This window comes from Leptonotus elevatus, chromosome 5 (genome assembly GCF_054856555.1).
Source record: "Leptonotus elevatus isolate MCC_2025b chromosome 5, RoL_Lele_1.0, whole genome shotgun sequence".
In the NCBI taxonomy this organism is placed as follows: domain Eukaryota; kingdom Metazoa; phylum Chordata; class Actinopteri; order Syngnathiformes; family Syngnathidae; genus Leptonotus; species Leptonotus elevatus.
The window spans coordinates 28,077,659-28,099,422 of NC_141243.1; the positions used below are offsets into that span (position 1 = coordinate 28,077,659).

Below are 21,764 nucleotides of genomic sequence, written 5' to 3' on the forward strand. Positions count from 1 at the left end.
GAACACATCTTAACTCTTTGACTGCCAGACGTTTTCAGAAAAGGGATGCTGTCAGTGCCAGCCGATTTAAGCATTTTGACTGATCTTTCAAGGTCCACAGAAAATGTTCTGTTTGGACTATGGAAACACACATACTACCAAACGAAAGATTCAACTTTCATCTTTCATTAGAAAAAAAAAGTTTGTTTCTACCTTATTCCATTCTTTAGTAATCAACAATAGAAAATGGTTAGTTTCACCCGAATGCACCTAAATAGTGCTTTACTTCTATAAAACACCACCAAGAATGAAAAAGTGTTTTTTGATAGCAAAATACGTTTTTATTTACATTCAACAGTGTAACAATTTGACAACAATTTGGCAAACGATTTACAAATGTGTGCAACTGTGGTGCTATTTACAATTATGTGGATGTTTCAACGACAGTTTTTCTTTTTGTGAAACACTCCCCTTCGTGTAAGGAGACGCAACATGATTTGCACAACAGATTAGTTTCACTGCGATTGCCTCTTCGCGTGCAAAAGCTACACTTTCTTGCAGGCCGTTTTTTCCGGGGAATAGCAAGTATATACTGCAGTGTGTGTTGCCATAAAGTCTAATATCAGGATCATGTTACGGTTACGGTGGTGTTACGTCTGGCTTCCTCATGTCCTTTAGTTGCTATACCGGGTGGTAAGAGATGTTCTGATCCATCTTATCCACTCCATTCATGGTGGCATCGTAGTCCAGAACCAGTGTCTTCTCCGTGATCAGACTGTACCCGCTCCTCCGATGAATATGCATTGGACTCGGGGTACTCTTCATTGTCCGATCGAATGTCCGCTTGTGCAGCTCCGGCGTTTGCAGCGCTAGCCGGTGAGGCTTCATGACGTGAGAATAAAGGCCGCTTCCAACTGTGGCGTCCAACTGTGGCGTCAACCTCGGGATTCACCATCATCATCATTATCAATGTGCATTGGTCTATGCTTTCCGACTACTCTCCATCGCCCGATCGAATGCCCGCTTGTGCAGAAGTACCCGGTCGGTTGTGCTGCGCGTTTTCCGGCGTTAGCAGCGCTAGCCGGTGAGGCTTACTACGTGATCATAATGGTCGCGTCAAGGCTTCCAACTTTGGCGTCAAGCTCGGAGTCATCATCATCGTCGACATCAATGCGCTTTTTAGTATTGATCGATGCTTTCCGTCTTTGAAAAAAATGCTCAAGCGTGAGCTGCTTGCAACCGGTCGCCATTGTTGCTTCATCAGCCATTGTTGCATCATCAGCCATTGTCCCCTCAACACTCTAGCTCCGCCTCACGTCTTATACTGACGCCCACGGTGGGCGGCCCACCCAACCTTGTGCAAAGAGAGTCATCGCTGTCATCTAGGGGCCAAAACGAGTCATTAAACTAACTAGATCTGCTTGATACTTGATACACAGCTGCCCAAGGCTTTCCTCCACCCGTTTCCAAAAACAAACAAAAAAAACATAGTGAACGTCTTTTAACGTCCTCGGCGCCCCAACGTAGGTTTTTACTAAACGTTTTATAATGTTTATGGCGGTCAAAGAGTTAAGTAACTGCTGAATGCCTGCAGAATAAGGTGACATGATGACTAGATCATCTGCATAAAAAGCCTTTCCCCCACCATACAGCTGATCTTACAATGTTTTAACCTTTGAGACAGATCGTCCATATACAGGTTAAAAAGCATGGGTGACAACACCCCACCCTGTCTCACCCAATTTGTCACATGGAAAGAATCCGATATTACAGTTCCCCATTTAATCTGCACTGTTTGATGCGAGTACCACAACTGTAAAACATGGATAAAGTAAGGAGGAACCCCCTCGTTGTAGCAATTTTGCAAAAAGCTTACCATGATTAATGCGATCAAATGCCTTTGAGGCACATCGTATATATAAATTGCTACAGTATATATATCAGTGACGTGCAGTGAGCTCTAGGTTTGGGTATGCAGGCAGTCGCAAATTGAGACGCACACACCAATTACAAATTTGTGTGTCGGTAGGCGAGTGTACAAAGTATCCTAGGGTGACCATATTTTCATTTCCAAAAACAAGAGGACACTCAGCCCAACCTCGAGATATTTGATACTCAGATACAAGATGCCATACAGTCAAACTATTTTAACATATGCCTCCTCTGTATGGGTAGAAAATAACACAAAAAAACATTAATCTCTTTTTAAGTCTTACATTTTTTTTGCTCAGCATTATTTATTTATGTTTTACTTCGAGCGGGGTTCGTACCCATCGCCTCCAGTGCGGCAGCTCAACATTTGCGACTCAGCTAAAGTTCTGAGCCACCGTCACAGACAGTGCGCGGTCTCCCAGCCACAGTAAACATTGCAGTGCACTCAGCCTCCAATTTGCCGCACAACAATTTCAAACCCACCTGGACGCCCGGAAAGAATGTAATAAAGTGAATATTTTCCTGTAAAACAGCCTAATTCCTCACAAAATCAAGCTAGAAATAGCAATGCCAAACACCATGTAAAGTGAAAAAGCCAGTTAATCGAAACACATCCACAAAGCCAATCTTTCCTTTTGCACCATTCTTTGTGAAAAGTACGAATAATTATTTGTCCCTTACTTTGCTGAAGATCCGGTAGCTAAGGTGTTGGTCTCCCATCCTTCAAAAGACGGTGTTTGCCCACAAAAGAAAGGCGTGAAAAATAGTTTTATATTCTCCAGAGTGGTGCCATTTTACCGCTATGCTGTGCACTGAGTGTGTTTTGAATTCACGAATGCACTGTGCGAACGTACGTAGGAATAATACAGCGACGTAAAAAGGCTGCGTAGAAATCTGCCTATTTGCGTAAAGGACTTATTTTTACTGGTAAACTGTCCACGCAAGCGCGAACACACATCGCTAGGCGGACAGAGCTGGGAAAAGCAAAGTAGCGGTGTGCCTTTAGGAGGATAATTTTTGCAGCATTTTTGCCTGCAGGCAAGGCGAGGTAATGAGTCATTTTTAATTGAGGTATGAAAATCACCAAATGTTGTCACTTTTAAACCTATAGGTAGTGTAAAAAATAAAATAAAAAATAAAAACGGTTTCAATTTTCATTACTTAGGCCTACCTTGCCTATCCTGACCTCATGTCACTGGTGTGTGTGTGTGTGTATATATATATATATATATATATGAGAGGTGTAAATCTCTCCAATCAAGACGATTCGATACGCATCTCGATATGTGGGGTGCGATCCGATACAAGGACGGCTTGATTTTAAAATGGAATGACTAAATCTAAATCTCTTAATTTGCACATTTGCAACCATTTACTTTTATTTTGGAAAACAGTGAGCAACATTTTTGCATATGTAATGTTCCAACATGTTACAGACCTAATTAGTAAGTATCAGTTCCTGCATACTACCCATACATGCAGTGAATAATTTGATGTATACTTAATGCTTATCAAGGTTCTTCTTGTGAAAAAATAGCTCACCTATCATATTTCATTATCAGTAACATGGGCTGGCACTTTATTGCTGTGTTCCACTCAACACATGCTTATGTTTTTACCTGTGTGTGACTCGTTCAATACCAATTTTTAAAACAACTCACTGCTGCGTGATTGTCAGACAGGAATCTAGTTGCACATCTTATCGGGGGCGCTAATGTTTTTATCATGTCCTGAAAGCCCTCATTCTCCACAACGCAGTATTGCTTAAGTCGTTAACAATGAACCGGGTTATTAAAGGGACTGAAACATGAAAAATCAACTTTTTGGAGCTTTTAGCCATGTTCAAATACTAATTCCTCACCAAAAACATGACCAAAGTTGTGTTTTCCTCCATTCGCCAGTGTTTGAGAAATTCTAGGTTATTCTGCTCTCCAAGCACCAGCCCCTCCCAACCTGAGAAAACGAGCAGTTGGCACGGTTTGACGTCATTGCGTGCGGCCCCACCCTCCCACCGCCTCTGCGGACTAAACACATGCCCACTTTTTCTGAGACCTCCCTCCATGGGATAATGACAAAAGTAGCCTTTATCAATAAACATTATGTCCAAATGAATTCAAAGCAATCAATTATTCTTCACATTTGCAATGCCAAAGTGCAATGAAATGACAATTGGCTGTCTTAAAATCTATTGGCTGACACTGTTGTAAACTACAAGTAAAATATTTGCGCTGATGAATTTAAATGAATGGATGGTGTATTGGCTGGTGTGCTCGCCCCATAAGCAACAGGGCTTGGGTTCGCAACCTGCTGTGGTGCTTTTTTTTCTTCTCCTTCTTTCCTCTAACCTCTCTGCTCCCCTCCTCTTCCACGATTTCTTGCGGCAAGGACCCATTTGGTTTCAAATGCTTATTCAAGAATTGATGGCTTGCATGACCAAACACAGAGATCTAGCAGCCTGTGAAATTTAGAGTCCAGCGTTATTTGACGTCACATAACTGTGACAAGTCTCGTGTGACTTTTTTTTTCACCCACACAAAAACAAACAGGTCTCCCGGGCAAAGTTTTGCGTGCCTTAGAGTCAAGGAAATGTAGTTTTACAGCTCACTTGTATTATTATTCAGGACATTTAACTCTTTGACTGCCAATCATTTTCAGAAAAGAGGATATGTGGGTGCCAGCTGATTTAAGCATTTTGACTGATCTTTCAAGGTCCACAGAAAATGTTGTGTTTGGACTATGGAAACACAGATACTACCAAATGAAAGATTGAACTCTCATCTTTCATCAGAAAAAAAAGTTTGCTTCTCCCTTATTCCGTTCTTCAATAATCAACAATAGAAAATAGGTTAGTTTCACCCAAATGCTTTGTTTTGGACCAAAATACGGAGAAATCAAGCTTTTTGTGATACGATATTATTTCATGCACTCTAGTGAATTTGACACCTTTTTTTTTTCCATGAACGATACCACAAACATCTAAACAGTGCTTTACTTCTGTAAAACACTACCACCAACAATGAAAAAGTGTTTTTAGAAAGCAAAATAAGTTTATTTACATTCAACAGTGTAACAATTTGACAAAACAATTTGGCAAACTATTTACAAATGTGTGCAACTGTGGTACTATATAAAATTGTGTGGATGTTTCAACTACACAGTTTTTCTTTTTGTGAGGTATATTGTGTAAAACTCCCCTGCGTGCAAGAGGACGCAGCAGGATTTGCACCACAGATTAGTTTCACTGCGATTGCCCCTTCGCGTGCACTTTCTTGCCGGCCTTTTTTTCCGGGGAATAGCAGGTATATACTGCAGTGTGTGTTTGGCCATGTTGTCATCAAGTCTACTCTCAGGATCATGATACGGTGGCCTGGTGTTACGTCTGGCTTCCTCATGTCCTTCAGTTCCTATACCGGGTGGTAAGAGATGTTCTGATCCATCTTATCCACTCCATTCATGGTGGCATCGTAGTCCAGAACCAGTATCTTCTCCGTGATCAGACTGTACCCACTCCTCCGATGAATATGCATTGGAATCGGGGTACTCTTCATCGTCCGATTGAACGTCCGCCTGTGCAGAAGTGCTCGTTTTTTACAACGTGATCGAAGCCGCCGCGTCAACGCTTCCAACTTCGGCGTCAACGCTTCCAACTTCGGCGTCAACCTCAGAGTCACCATCATCATCATCAATGTGCTCTTTAGCATTGGTCGATGCTTTTCGTCTTTGAAAAAAATGCTCAAGCGTGAGCTGCTTGCAACCGGTCACCATTTTCGCTTCCTCAGCCATTCTCCCCTCAACACTCTAGCTCCGCCTCACGTCTTCTACTGACACCTACCCGATCTTGTCCAAAGAGAGTCATCGCTGCCATCTAGTGCCCAAAAATAGTCATTATACTAACTCGACCTGCTTGATACTTTCAGCACAGCTTGCCAAGGCTTTCCTCCACCCGTGTCCCAAAATACCCCCAAAAAACATAGTGAACGTTATTAAACGTTTTTGGCGGTCAAAGAGTTAATTCGAATGGCATTGATTCAATCGCAACTGGACTGTTTCAATTGTTTTATAAAATGTTTTGAGCAGCTGTATTCAGCAACAAAACCGATTTATAATGAATGTCTTGTCCGAGCCATCGGCCCGTTCAAGCTATTTTTAGACCGATTCATTGGTCCGTGTGCCGGCGTACTTGCATCGTTAAACTCAAAACCGTCTTTTGTTACACCCCTAACATACATATATGTATAAAAAACGTGTTGTGACAGGATATCCGCATGTAACGTTAGTTCGCCGTCACTCACTTGTGAATCGTAAGGCTAGAGGAGACGTAGTAACAGGACTTAGACCCACCTCCGTTCCAACCCGCCTCCCATCCCCACCGCCGGAGTCCATCCACCCAAGTAGATTTCAAATCTGTAGGAAACACTGATTTTATATATATATATATATATATATATATATATATATATATATATTAGGGGGGTCAAAATTAGCGCGTCAATATTGCGTTAATTGAAAGTTTCTTTTTTTAATGCTCGATTAATGACTATTAATAAAAGCTTCTACAAAGGGAATTCCAGTCGCGATGCAGCACAAACGTCCACGTCAAAATTACTTAATAGAAATGCACTGTACTGTACTAGAGCTAAAATACATAATGTTTAAGAGGCAGAATGTTCGAGTAGAGGAGCCATTTGGACTGTGTCGCACTACCACTGATTAGCCTGCTTTGAGAGAACGCACTCGGTAGTGCCAGTGTTAGCGATTAGCACAGAGCAAAGCTGCTACAGCTCCCCAAGAGGTGTCCATGGGCACTCTCAACCCCCTGTGAGAGCCAAGAGACGAATTAATGCAGTCTTGTCACTTGGAGTGACTCAAAGATAATTGATCTTTTGATGTGAGGCATATTTTATTCAGCAACTCCAGAAAATAGCTCGTAAGTGTAACATCGATATTGTCTTCTGGTTCGTTAGTAAAGCATGAGTGTCACTTTACATTAAATACGCATCCGAGAACTTAAAGGGATTACAGCACAGAATTTTAAGTTAACTATAGGCATATAGTGATAAAATCTTACCTTTGACACCATGGCGATATTTTTAAATGAAATATTAGGTATTTTGCTGGCTATTTTTCCAATGCGGAAGTAACACGCCCAGATCAGTAAAACCCTGCCTCTCCCCGTGTGGTTGCCGCACCCCTGTCGTCTGAGCCGGAACGCTGTGTGGCCACGCAAGACCGGCCAGCCGTTGTAGTACAACCGTGTCTTCTTTACATGTGGGAATTGGATGGATGTTCAATTCTTCAATAAGCATTTGAAACAAAATGGCTCTTTGCCGCAAGAAATCATAGTGAAGGAGGAAAAAAAAAAGACTACCGTGAGAGGGTCTCAAACTAGAGCGAGCTGCTCACAGGGTGAGCTTGTTGTACTTGTAGTTTACACAAGTGTCAGGCAGAACCCTTTCTGGGATTTTAAGATGGCCAATTGTCATTGCACTTTGGTGAAGGATAATTGATTGCTTTGAATTCATTTAGACGGAATGTTTATGTTTATTGATGAAGGCTACTTTTGTCAATATCTTATGGAGGTAGGTCTCAGAGAAAGTGGGCGTGCGTTTAGTCCGCAGAGGCGGTGCGGATGTGGGGCCGCACCCAATGATGTCAAACAGCTTGTTTTCTCAGGTTGTGAGGGGCTGGTGCTTGGAGAGCAGAATGACCTAGAATAGATTTTTTTCACATTGCTGTCCCTTTAACAAAATAAAAGGTTGTGAAAAGGAGTCACTATAACACAATTTAGTAGTAATAAATTCAATAATAATGCATATATTTGTGGGGACATTTGTGGCGTCAAGTTGTATTTTACCATTTTAAAACTGTGCAGCAGTTCACAAGTTAATTCATGTCAAAAATTAGATAGCTCTTAACATGAAAAGAACACAGCGATTTTGTCTGGTTCGGATGCAGTAAAGTTACATCATTTTACAATGTGCATCCGTATTGAACTTAACAAAATAAAAGCATCAACGTTCTGCAAAGGAGTCATTGTAACACAATTTAGCAGTAATAAATTAAATAACACATATTTGTGGGGACTGGGGTCAAGTTTTTATTTTTCTTATTTTTTAATTTTTTATTATGCATGTCAAACTAGTAATGAGCACTTAAGAACAACTATAACTGAAAAAGCCATTTAGATTAAAGGTGAAACGTCTTCAACAACCACAAAGTTATTTTGCCTCTATGCCCCATTTGGTCTCTAACTATATTTTCTGCATGTCCTGTTAATCCTTTTGCCATAATGCAGTTGATTCTAAAGTACATTTAAACTAACCCCCTTATACTTACTGTAGCCACGGTCATGCAAATATAGCCTCAATTCTTTATTCATGCTGTCTTATATGTTCAGTCCCAGGCCCATGTGACCCAGACAACTTGATTGATGGGATCATCCTTGTCGCCAACTACTTGGGCTCCACTCAGCTGCTTTCAGTTAAGACGCCCACCAAAAACATCCGCATGATGCAGGCACAGGAGGCTGTCACCCGCATCAAGGTGAAACACATTCATTCTGCTCAGATATACTCCCAGTCACACTCTTGCATTAAGATCCTTCTTTGTAGTATGCACACAGTCCTTTCTTATTGTCCCACCACACATGGGCGAGCCAAGGGGGCAATGGCAATGTGATCTGTATCTGATGGTTCTAATGATGTGGAACATGACCTCTCTAGCATGGAAGGAAACTCTTTAGTAGGTTTGTCAAAATTAGTGTCCTTTAACACCACACATTTTAATAAACGCGCGATTAAAGACCACCCCTTACTTGGAAAACCTGTACTGGGGGAATTTTAGTCACAATGCAGCAGACACGTCCATGTCGAAATTTAACAGTAATAAATAATAATAATAATGCATATATTTGTGGAGACTGGGGTCAAGTTGAAGAAAAAAGCACTGATCGTTTTACAAATGCAATGCAGTACAGTACATATTTTTAACTTGAACTCAAATTTATGAATTACTATGCAATTACAGTATAAATGACTAAAAGATGCAGCCATTTTTCTATTAGTCTAACATTTTTATAGTAGTATAGTATGAAACTTAGGGAAGAAATATTTCATTGTACATTTAGAATAGATATATAATTTGCGATTAATTGTGAGTTAACTGTTGAAGTCATGCGAATAATTATGATTAAAAATTTTAATTGCCTGACTCTTTAGTCTAAGATTGTGTGTAAGATCAAACGCGTCCAGCTAGATAAGCTTAAATTCTACAACCAGTCTTCTTGAAAGCGATTGGAATCTCTTCCACTTAACTCTCAACTATTATTATTGTTATTATTAGTAGTAGTAGTATTATTACTATTATTAGTATTATTAATAATAATATTATTATGTCCCAGGCTAAAAGCGTTTTATTTTTCTTTGCAGGCAGTTTTGTGAATCAATGACTTAAGCCCCTCTCCCACTGAACTGCGAACATTACGAATGTTGTATTAGCAAAATAGGATGTTGTCAACACAGTCATTTTGCGACATACCTGCGACGTGTTTGTGGTGTAAAAGCGAGATTTGAGACAACCCGTGAATTAACCTAAAATTGTAGTCAAATTGACCCACACAACAGATTATTATTTTCGTTTCCTTTTTATTGGAAGATGTAATTATTGGACATCGGCGTCCGCGACACGTTTGTGTGCAAGCAACCCCTGTTCATTTTAACCCCTGTTCATTTTGGACTTATTTCCTGGTCTGATTGTGCTATAAAAATTAGTATGGTGTTGTCAAGTTGCCATCATTTAGATATCACTCCATCTTAGGTTTCTTCCTTGGAGAAAGAAAGGGGAAGAAATACATTTGTATAAGTGACTGGAGTGGAGTGCAACAGCCAATTCCTTCATGTGTGCAACCGGTCCTCGGTGGCATTATGAAAAAAAATAAGTGACTGATTGTCCCCAAAAAGTATGAGTACATGTGCAAACATATTTTAATCATAGTCTAAAAATATTAGAATGAAGCTTGCCATATTTTGGATAATATTTAAGATAAAAGCGCTGCCGCACATTCGTAGGCATAATAATAATAATAATAATAATAATAATATTGCTTAACGCTTTGAATGTTATAAAAAATATTGTAAGTTCCATTCTAATATTTCCAGACATGTAGGCCTACTCATTGTCGGGGGGTTAAAGTTTGGTGGAGGACCCAAACGCAGGGAAGCAGGGCAAGGAGGCAGAGGTAATGTAAAAAAAAAAGAAGAATTTAATTATACAAAACAAAAGAGAACTCCAAATGGCAAGTGAAAACAACACGTGGGGAGGACAACAAGGCAAAAACTGGCAGCATGACGGGAGGAAAATGACACAACAAAACACACCTGGGGCAAGACACAAGTAGCTGAGGGCACTGATTGGTTGACACGAGGATTACACTTAACAAGACCAAGGAAAAACAGAACCGAAACATGGCAGTACTCCTCCCTCAAGGGACGGCTCCCTAAAACCCAAAAAGTCCCAAAACAGGGCGGGCGGAATGGGGCACAGAGGCGGGAACCTGGCCCACCCATCAGCGCCGGTCAGGAGGGCGTCCCGGACGCCAGACAAGGGGAGCCCGGCGCCGCCAGTCAGGAGGGCGTCCCGGATGCCACACTGGAGCAGAAGATGGCTGTGGCAGCATCCGCGCCGCCCTGGCATGCAAAGCAGAAGGCGGCCACAGGGCTTGCGCCGCTGAACGAGGAGCAGAGGAAGGCAGCGGGACGTGCGCTGCCTGTCCACAATCATAGGCTTGAGACCGCCATGGCAGAGGCTAAGAGACTTGGCACGACTGCGGCCGAGGCAAGGAGGTTCGGGGCGGCAGCGGCGCTGGAGCACATAACAAAACACTGATCACAAAAGGCAACAAGAAAACCCAAAATCAAATAAAAACCCAACCCCACAGAACTGGAAAACAACAGTTGCCTATTACAAAATAAAGATGTAACTTTACAGCTTTGGATTATTTTGTCACTTTATGACCAAAAATTTGTCAAATTGATCTTCTTTCCCTGAAACCGACATGCTGAAAACCATGTCATCAGCTGCGATTCCCAATCTAATAATTGGATTGGGGCATCCCTACAGTTTAGCAGACAAACTATGTTCTATTTAAATGCTCCAGTATGAACCAAGATCTCATACAACACATCTACTTGCATTCCTGCTTCCAATAATGATCTGCATCTTGTATTAATGTATTTTTCTGTTTGTTTTTATTATTTTGGTCACTTGTGTTTCCTGTGGTGATGATGGACTTGAAAATACAAATACCTGATCACTTTGTATATATTTTTTTTCTCCCATATGTTTTCTGTAAATGTGTACATTTGTATAGGCTCTAGAGGATAATGCCCAGCCCATGACAGAAGTTGATCTCTTCATCTCCACTCAGAGAATAAAAGTGCTCAATGCAGATTCTCAGGTACAGTGTTCCCTCGTTTCTCGCGGATTCATCTTTCACGGCCTTGCTGTTTCGCGGATTTCTTTACAGCGTGCTTTTTTTTTTAACAGCGTGCTTTTTGGTTAGTTTTTTTTTTTTTTTTACAATGTATGCATGCTCCATCCGTTGCCGCCAACAGACGGCTCAGCGCGCCGCCTGCTGGCTGCCCCACGGTTCACGCAGGCCTGCGCCGGCCAGAGCGCTCGAGTGGAGTTTCGGGGGCACCGCGGCGATGCGGTCCCAGTCAAAATGGGTTTATGTGTCCTGCCTCATATCTTCATCATTAAAATTAAGATTGACCGCCCCAAACCAGTCGTGGCCGTTTGAAATTCCTCGGTGTCCTGCGTCCCGGAGATAAAGGGCCGACAAACGACCCGATATATATATATATATATATATATATATATATAGCAATTGATATCAGAATGCAAATTGTAAAATAATCTGTGTTTAAGGACATTCAATTCTTACAGTCAACGTCAAAATCATTACTTTTAAACCATAACCAAACATTTAAATTATGAAGCATTAAGATATGTTTGTGTCATTGTGCTTTGCTATGTTTAGAATGAATAAGCCAAACCAATGATAACAGAATGCAAATTTGCATCGGCCAATGGTGACAATTGATCACTGTAATTTTGTAACGAATGGGGAAAGGGAAAAGTGACGTATGCCATAAAGCAGTCAGTACATTTGTAAATTTTTGTGTGTCACGGTTCCTGTCACCCTCCTCAAAGTTGCTTAGTGCCAGTAAAAGTGATACAGACCCCCCTCAGGCCATGACAAATGTATCATTCAACAAGTTTTAAGTCAATGTTTCATCAGCAGAGTTATGTAAATATTTTATGAAGATTGTAAAGTTCCTTAGTGTTGTTTTTATCTGGAAGCCGGCAAAATTTACTGACACGCCCACCTATGGTCTTTACACTAAAATAGCATTGATTTTCAGTGTTGATATCATTCACTTACGGACTGTTGGGGCTCTTTGACTTCCAGGAGACAATTTTGAACCATCCTCTGCGCACCATCTCCTACATTGCAGACATCGGGAACATTGTGGTTTTGATGGCCAGACGTCGAATGTCACAACTCGATTCTCAAGAAACTGTTGACACATCAGACCTGGAAGCAGACAGCAAGTGCCAGTACAAGATAATGTGTCATGTGTTTGAATCTGAGGATGTGAGTCAACAACAATTTTATTATGAAACTATTCACGGAGATATTTCACATACAGAAGGGCCAGATGTCCCTTTGTTTTGTCTCATATGATTTTGAAAATATTTAGGTTTTAGCCAGGGCCGGCTCTCCCTTTGGGTGACATAGGTGAATGCTTAAGGTGCTGTGTCTTCAGGGGGCACCACAAAATTAGGGGAAAATACACCTTGATTAACAGGCCTTTTTAATTAACTTTTTTGTTCACCAGCTTATGTTTGGCAGGTAACTCTAAATTTACCAGCCAATTAGATTTTCTTTTTTTTTAACAGCTCAGTTTTTATCTACCTCCCTCACACTAACTCTGTTCGTTTCTTGCATTGGTTGCACTTTAGACAGTACTGCATCTCTGCTTTTTGCAGATGGTTTTGGCTTCATCAAGCTGTAATCTTCAACTCTCACTTCAGTGAGAGTTGAAGATCTGTCTACACATGATTGCTCACTCTATCACACCTCTAGCAGCAACTGTGATTTGTGATTGACACTGGCAGTGGATAGGTACAGACATGCCAAGTGGTCTGATTTGTCTGTATTTTGTAAGCAGCATTTGCCATTATTCCATTCTATTGTTACGGATAAATCAAAGATTTTCTGCAGAGTAAATTATACACGCTAATGCTGAGCTCAAACTTCAGAAGTCAAGTTTATTTATATAGACCTTGTCTACCGTATAAAATAGTACTATGTAGTTGATACTGTTATTTTGATGTGTGGGGATATTGTAATTGGAGACAGTCCTCCAATACAACCATATAGGTCGTTTTGAAAAGGTGCGATATTCCGACCAAGTGTTACATATTTTAGTTTAGCGACCGCTATCGGCCATGTTAAATCAAAAGTGAGTCTCGAACCCAGTCCGTCTGGTCGGAAGACGAGTGTTTATCTGACTGATTTATATGTCAAGTGATTGTTTTAGTGTTGACTCCATGTTTTCTTAGTGTTGACTCCATGTTTTCTTAATGTTGACTCCATGTTTTCTTAGTGTTGACTACATGTTTTTGATCTACAATCTCACTGTGCCTTTTCCTAATCTAAACCATTAGTGTCCCATGTATAGGCGTCGAGTGATTGTTTTAGTGTTGACTACATGTTTTCTTAGTGTTGAGTACATGCTTTGTAACGGTCTACAACCTCACTGTACGTCTTCCTAATCTCAACCATTACTGTCCCATGTAAAGACGTAACGTGTACTGTACAACCTCACTGAAAGCCTCATCCTAACCCCAACCATTGGTCCGTGACGGCAAATTGACATACATGTCAACACTAAAATTTAATTGTTAGCTTAGTATGATAGACGTCTCAGTTTTGTATTTTTTCGCTATTTAACATGGCCAATAGAGGCCGCTAAACTACAATATGCATCACCTGGTCGTATTTTGCTGCATGGTAAAAGGACCAATATGGTCGTTATTGTTGGAGGACTTGTGTAATTGTGTACTTAAGAAATCACCAAATGCCAGTGTTACTGTCAAACTGTCATACAGTGTTCACCTCATTCACACAAAAATACTATTGCAATGTTGTTACTCTCACGTTATCCTTTAATCTTTGAGCTGTGCTGAGATTTGTTTCTCTGTACGTATTGTAGAAATGACAATAAAGCTTGATTTTTTAAGAAGAGATAGCTTACATTCCCCGCATGCTGGACTTAATTAGAGAATTAGAATTAGAGAATTAATTAACAAGGCTTGAAATGTATGATAATAGTTATTGGTCTTGACCAAATCTATGGACTCATTGTGTGAATAGAGTATGGAACTAAATGACTTCATTCCGTTTTACCCCAACATGTAGGCCCAGCTAATTGCTCAGTCTATCGGGCAGGCCTTTAGTGTGTCTTACCAGGAGTTCTTGAGGGCTACCGGCATTAACTCTGATGACCTAAGCCAAAAAGAATACAGTGACCTGGTTAACACTCGGGACATGTACAATGATGACCTCATCTGCTTTTCTAAGTCGGAAAACTGCAAAGAGGTAAGACTGGTTATAGTTCAAACAATGAATTGGTTCTACTGTACAAGCATATGTAACCCAGGCATGCTGCACCAGCCCCTGCACACTGGCAAAGTCTGCGTTGTGTTTTAGTTGATGTGTTGTGGTGCAGAGGGAGGTAGCACAGGACTCGGATTGTGGCTGAGATGATTTCACTTTAAAAGTCGATTCAAAACCAAAAAGAAACTCACATTACAGTTGTGCAGTGAAATCAAGGTAATACAAAGTATAAATTGGTAAGGCATAATGCACTCAATTGCTCAAATCAAACCACAGGAAATTAAACAACTAATAATCCAAATCTTGTTCCCACAAGATAAACAAGTCAACACGCATTAACAACAAGATTAATTGAACAAAAAACCTTGGATGGTCTTTTAAGCCAAAGATATAAAATGGATGGTAGTGACAAGCACACTCACCTATTCAAAACCACAAAAAAAAACCCTGAATCAAGATGGATGCCCCACGCATATGCAGCCAAAATCACGGGGTCTCCAAGGTGCTTGTGAAATTAAGTTAAACTGTGCATTGTCGCCACCATGTGGCAGCCTACAATCACTACCGTACACATACAAAAATAAAGAATGTAATACGGTACCATAACTCAAACTGAAAAATGTGTTCACTGGGCAGTGTGGGCACTCATGACATGAATTCCTAAGTTACTGTAGCGCAATTTAGTTGCACAGCCCGTAGACTCTCGTTATTCTTTATTAGGGTCCCCATTAGCTTCCACAAAGTGGCCGCTAGTCTTCCTGGGGTCCTCAAATACTGTAAGTAACTGGCCAAAAACATACAAAGCTTAAAATTACTCCGATACCATACAAAATATTAAAACGATCGCAAAAATATATATTTTTTAAATTCAGGCGCAACATTAATACATGCAAATACATCGCTTTCCCCAATTATAAGGAATATTTAAAAAAACTTCATGTTTTAAAAATGCAACACAGAAAAAAAAGCCCACGCTGGCGACTGCCATGTCACCATGATGCATCTTCTGTGAACTCAAGGTCGTGCGCATTATGACGTCACAAATATGCAACACCACCATAGGAGAGGGGAGGGGTTGAGGAGTTGGGCACAATTTGAGCCACAACCACAATAGATTGACCAACGTGGCATGTCTATTATTATCGGCGGATTTCTTTATTATCTGGTTTATCTGTATGACGTCAAATTGGTTGATAATTGCCGATAATAATCGGCAACTTTCTTTATTATCTGTTTTATCTGTTTGACGTCAAATTGGTCGATAATTTACGATAATTATCGGCCACCAATACTATCGTGCATCCCTGGTTACCAGGCAAAGTAATATTTTCACTACTTTTTATAAAATATTTTATTATCTCAAATAATTTTTATTTTTATATATTTTTTATATTATTATTATCATTATTATTATCATTATTATTATCATTATTATTATCATTATTATTATTACTATTATTATTATTATTATTGTTGTTATTATCTCTTTTATCACAGTCTTTGCTGGTGTTTCTTTTGTGCATCAGCCGGATGCACCCAGGGCGTCAGTCACTTCTTTTTCTTTCGGCTTTACCCTTTAGGGGTCGCCAAAGTGAATCAGTTGCCTCTATCTAACCCTGTCCTCTGCATCCTCTGCTTTCACATAAACTACCTTCATGTCCTCTTTAACTACATCCATAAAACTCATCTTTGGTCTTCCTTTAGACCTCCTGCCTGGCATTTGGAAACTCGGCATCCTTCTGCCAATATACTGGCTATCTCTCCTCTGGACATGTCCAATTTATCTCAGTCTGGCCTCTCTGACTTTATCTCTAACATCTACTGTCCCTCTGATGTACTCATTCCTGATTCTATCCATCCTGGTCACTCCCAAAGAGAACCTCGGCATCTTCATCTCTGCCACCTCCAGTCTCCAGACCAAACAACATAGCTGGTCTCACCACAGTTTATTAAACCTTTCCTTTAATTTTAGCTGAAACTATCACACATCACACCTGACACTTTTCTCCACCCGTTCTAGCCTGCCTGCACACGCTTCATCACTTCTTTTCCACACTCTCCATTGCTCTGGACTGTTGACCCTAAACACTTAAACTCCTCCACCTTCTTGGTCTCTTCTCCCAGTAACCTCACTCTTCCACTTGGGTCCCTCCCATTCACACACAGATATTCCGACTTGCTACGGCTAACCTTCATTTCCCTCTTTTCCAGGGCAAACCTCCATGCCTCTAGCTTCTCCTCCACCTGTTCCCTGCTCTCACTACAGATCACGATGTCATCTGCAAACATCATAGTCCATGGAGATTCCTGTCTAACCTTGTCTGTCATCCTGACCATTACCATACCGAACAAGAAGGCGCTCAGATCTGATCCCTGATGTAATCTCACCTCCACTTTGAACTCCTCCATCACACCTACAGCACACCTCACCACGGTCTTACATTCCTCATACATGTCCTGCACCACTTGAACATACTTCTCTGCCACTCCAGACTTCCTCATACAAAACCACAATTCCTCTCTGGGTACTCTGTCATAAGCTTTCTACAAAGACAACAATGCAGCTCCTTCTGACCTTCTCTATCAACATCCTCAAAGCAAATACTGCATCTGTGGTACTCTTTTTTTGGCATGAAACCATACTGCTGCTTACAAATGTTCACCTCTGCCCTCAGTCTAGCTTCAACTACTCTTTCCCATAGCTTCATTGTGTGGCTCATCAGCTTTATTCCTCTGTAGTTGCCACAACTCTGTACGTCTCCCTTGTTCTTAAGAATGGGCACCAGCACACTTCTCCTCCATTCCACAGGCATCTTCTCACTATCTAAGATCTTGTTGAACAACCCAGTCAGAAATTCTACTGCTACCTCTCCTAGGCACTTCCATACCTCCACAGGTATATCATCAGGACCGAATGCCCTTCCACTCTTCATCCTCTTCAATGCCCTTCTCACTTTATCCTTACTAATCTTTGCTACTTCTTGGTCCACAACAGTCACCTCTTCTACGCTTCGTTCTCTCTCATTTTCCTCATTCATCAACTCTAACCTGTTGCACGTCCTTCCTATCTTTGTCTCTTTGCCTTGCCAACCTGTATAAATCAGTCTCTCCCTCCTTATGTCCAACCTAGCATACAAGTTATCGTAAGCCCCTTGTTTGGCCTTTGCCACGTCTACTTTCACCTTACGCTGCATTTCCCTGTACTCCTGTCTACTTTCTTCAGTCCTCTCAGTGTCCCACTTTTTCTTAGCTAACCTCTTTCTCTGGATCTACTTCTGCACCTCCTCACTCCACCACCAAGTCTCCGTATCCCCTTTCCTTCCAGATGACACACCAAGGGACTCTTACCTGTCTCCCTGCTCACATTTGCTGTAGTTGTCCAGTCATCTGGAAGCACCATCCAGAGTCCGTCTCAACTCCTTCCTGAAAGTCATACAACACTCTTCCTTTTTCAGCTTCCACCATTTCATCCTCTGCTCTGCCTTTGCCGTCTTTGTCTTCCTCACCACCAGAGTCATCCTACACACTACCATCCTATGCTGTCTGGCTATACTCTCACCTACCTCTACTTTGCAGTCACTGATCTCCTGCAGAATGCACCGTCTACACAAGATGTAGTCTACCTGTGTACTCCCACCTCCACTCTTGTAGGTCACCCTATGTTCCTGCCTCTTCTGGAAAAAAGTATTTACGACAGCCATTTCCATTCTTTTTGCAAAGTCAACCACCATCTGTCCTTCTGCGTTCCTCTCCTGGATACGAAACTTGCCCATCACATCCTCATTACCTCTGTTTCCTGCACCAATGTGTCCATTGCACCAATGACAACTCTCTCACTTCTAGGGATGCTTTGCATCATTTCATCAAGGTCCAACCAAAAGTTCTCCTTTTCCTCCAGCTCACATACCCACTAACAACATTGATCATCACACCTTTGATTACTTGCTTCTTGTATCCTGCTTCTAAACTTTTAGCTTTGCTCCCTTTCCACTTGGTCCCCTAAACACATAGTATGTCCACCTTCCTCCTCTGCATCATGCCAACCAGCTCTCTACCTTTTCCTGCCATCGTTCCAACATTCAAAGTCCCTACTCTCAGTCCTACACTCTTGGTGTTCCACCAGCAGTAGTCCAGTTTCCACCGGCACCCTGTAGGTCAACAGCACCGTTGGCAGTTGTTGTTAACCTGGGCCTCTACCGATCCAGTATGGAAGTCATGTATTTGATTCGCATGTTTGATTTGGCCAAAGTATTACGTCGGATGCCCTTCCTGACACAACCCTCTGTATTTATCCGGGCTTAGGACCGGCACAAGAAGACACTGGCTTGTGCCACCTTGCGGCTACATTACCTAGGGCGTCAGTCACTCAAGTCAATTATTCTGTTCAAATACTAAGCACCTTTCTGAGGATTCGCGCAGATCCCAGCATGCAGATCTTTTGAATCTCTGTCACAGTAGTCCTCTCTGATACTTTCATGATGTTTTCTACCATATCCTTCTTTACTGTACCAAGTGCACCAACAACCACAGAGATCATTACTGTTTTCATATGCCACATTCTTTGTATTTCTAGTTCTAGGTCTTTGCACTTGCTTTTTTTTCCCATTTCCTTCAGTGTGATGGTTCTCTATGATGGGGCATTCATATCAATCAGTTTGCAGGTGGAATTTACTGAATCTTTAACGATGATGTCTGGCCTGTTCGCTGTTATAGTTCTATTAGTATTGACTGACATGTCCCACATGATGGTGATGTTGTTATCTTTATTATGCATCACTGTCTCACGCTCATGTTTGTACCATTTGTCTGTAATCTCTTTATCATGGTCTTTACAGATGCACCAGTGGAAATATGCTGCAGCATTATTGTTCCTGGAGATGTGCTCAGTTTTGGCTAGTACCTTACATCCAGATAGAATATGGTCCACTGTCTCTTCCTTTTACGAGCACATGCCCTCCGCTTGCTGGCCACATATTACTTTCTGATAGTTTCTGGTGTTTATAGCCTGGTCTGTTTCTCCTTTCAAATTACTTGACAACCATTTGTTGGTAGTGACTGTGTCTACGTGAGGCTTCTCTAGGATCTTTGGATAATGGCCATGTAATGCTTTGTTTTTCCACTTTTCTTCTTCCATTAACTTTATTCAGGATTTAAACACGTATTTCAGGGCTTTAGCATTTTCAATGTCAGATTTATTTTCTCTATTCTCAATCTCTAGCATTGTTACTTCACTTTTGAATTTAGTAGCATTCTTGGATATTGATTTTTTTGGCTTTAGATCTTTCATGTTCAAGCACCTTCTTTGGATATTGCACTTCTTTGTGCTTCAGATAGTGATGAAGCCCTACTATTGCAGTTTTGAATGCTGTTTCTACGTCAATCAGGCCCCTACCTCCATCTTTTATTGGGATATACAGCCTTTCCACATCTGCTTTAGGATGTAGCATCCTTGTTTGCGTGCTTTAATGTCAATCTTCTTCAGTTCTGAGATTTTCCAGTTAATGATGCCAAAGCTATATTGCCCAACTGGAATTGCAAGGCTATTGATAGCTTCTATTTTGTTTCTTCCATTTAGCTCAGTTCTTAGGATTAGTCTTGTTCTCCCATTATATTATTTTCTTATCTACTGTTTCATTTTGCTATGCTGGATACCATCACTTTTATCGACTCCCAGGTATTTGTATACTCCTTCCTGGTTCCAACTCTAGTATTTCTGTCATCTATTACTATGTTTCTAGTTGAGTATTATTATTATTATAATTTGTTTTCTTTTTTCTCTTTTCTTCTATAAAGAGCTCAGTATTGTTCATTCGGAAATGTCATCATCATTGCTCTTTATTTTTTTTTAATTTTTAATTTTTATATATATATATATATATTTTTGTATGTGGGTGAGTATGTGTATGTGCGTGCGTGCATGTGTGCGTGCGTGCGTGCGTGTATTTGTTAGGTCACCAAAAACCTATTAGAAAAAATCCCATACCGTTCACCTAAACCGAACACCGCCGTCAGGAGACCCGAGGGGACCAAAGAAAACCAAGGAAGGTGAAATCCAGCACCGACCAGACACCACCCACCGGGCCTTCCACCAGAATTCTTCCCCAACCCAAGAAACATCTAAATTCCAACAAATCCAAAAAAAATAAAAAATCAGGGAGACCTCAAGAGACCGAAGGAGAGACTGAGGAAAGGAAGGAAGGACAGACAAAGCCGAGTGAGATCCACAGACACCAGCCTCCACCGATTCAATGACCTGAGGAGGAAGCAGATTGTGTCTGAGTTTCGATAGATGCTGGTGTGGTGGATCTGGCATGCATGAAAATCTCCACCAAAGAGGGGAGCCGTCGACCCCTGCCAGGACAGAGCAAGCGCAACACCTCAGGGTCCCCCAGGCCGCGGCAGCGCCAAAGGACGACCCCCGGGCCCCGCCAGGGCCACCGGCCGGAGAGCAAACCCAGGAGCAGGAGCGCCCCCCACCCCAACACGGGCCGCGCCCCCGACCCAACGTAGCAGGACGGGGCACTGCAGGCCCGCCAGGCACCCCACCAGCCCCAACCCCCGCAACCCCCACGACCCCCCCGCCCCCCACCCACCCCCGCCATCCACCCCAACCCAGCCCCAGTCGCCCCCTGGTCCCCAATCCCCCAGACACCCTCCCACCCCAGCACCCCCCCCCCAACAAAGCCGCCCCCCCCGACCCCACCCCGACCAACCGGCAGCCCCCCAACCCCCGACCCCCAGCCCCCGGGGACCCCCCGCACCCAGGCACCGGCGCCGAAGAGGGGCCGGACAGCGGAGTGGAGAGGGCAGCCGCGCCCACCTCACCCCCCGCCGCGTGGAGGGCCGGAACACCGGGGGCAGAAGGGGAGATGGGGGCACCGGAGGACGGCCGACACCCCCGAACCGCAGGCCCGGCGGGGGAAGGCCCCGGTCGTCACCCCAGCGTTCTTTGTGAAAGTTAACCCCTGTTACTGAGTCCGCCAGCTCGCCGACTGGCGAACTCTACCCCTAAACCGTGAATGTGACCCCACCCAGTGTATATACAAGTGTGTGTGTGTGTGTGTGTGGGGTGCATTAAAATTAGGAGCAGGTGAACCGGAGCCGAGGGAAATGATATTCCCACGCTCCGATCCACCCGCCTCCCAAGCATGTTACTGAGTGTATGTGG

The 21,764-nt window shown here is 42.2% G+C and overlaps 1 protein-coding gene across 1 annotated transcript in view; it reads left to right on the forward strand.

Annotated features, from left to right (window-relative positions):
• Positions 1 to 21,764, forward strand: part of LOC147174831 (amyloid-beta A4 precursor protein-binding family A member 1-like) — a 115,017-nt gene that overhangs the window by 60,455 nt on the left and 32,798 nt on the right. The window contains exons 4-7 of the mRNA XM_086076151.1: positions 8,309 to 8,454; positions 11,279 to 11,365; positions 12,383 to 12,568; positions 14,399 to 14,578. Coding sequence (XP_085932277.1) covers positions 8,309 to 8,454; positions 11,279 to 11,365; positions 12,383 to 12,568; positions 14,399 to 14,578 — 599 coding nt within the window. The remainder of the gene's footprint in view (positions 1 to 8,308; positions 8,455 to 11,278; positions 11,366 to 12,382; positions 12,569 to 14,398; positions 14,579 to 21,764) is intronic.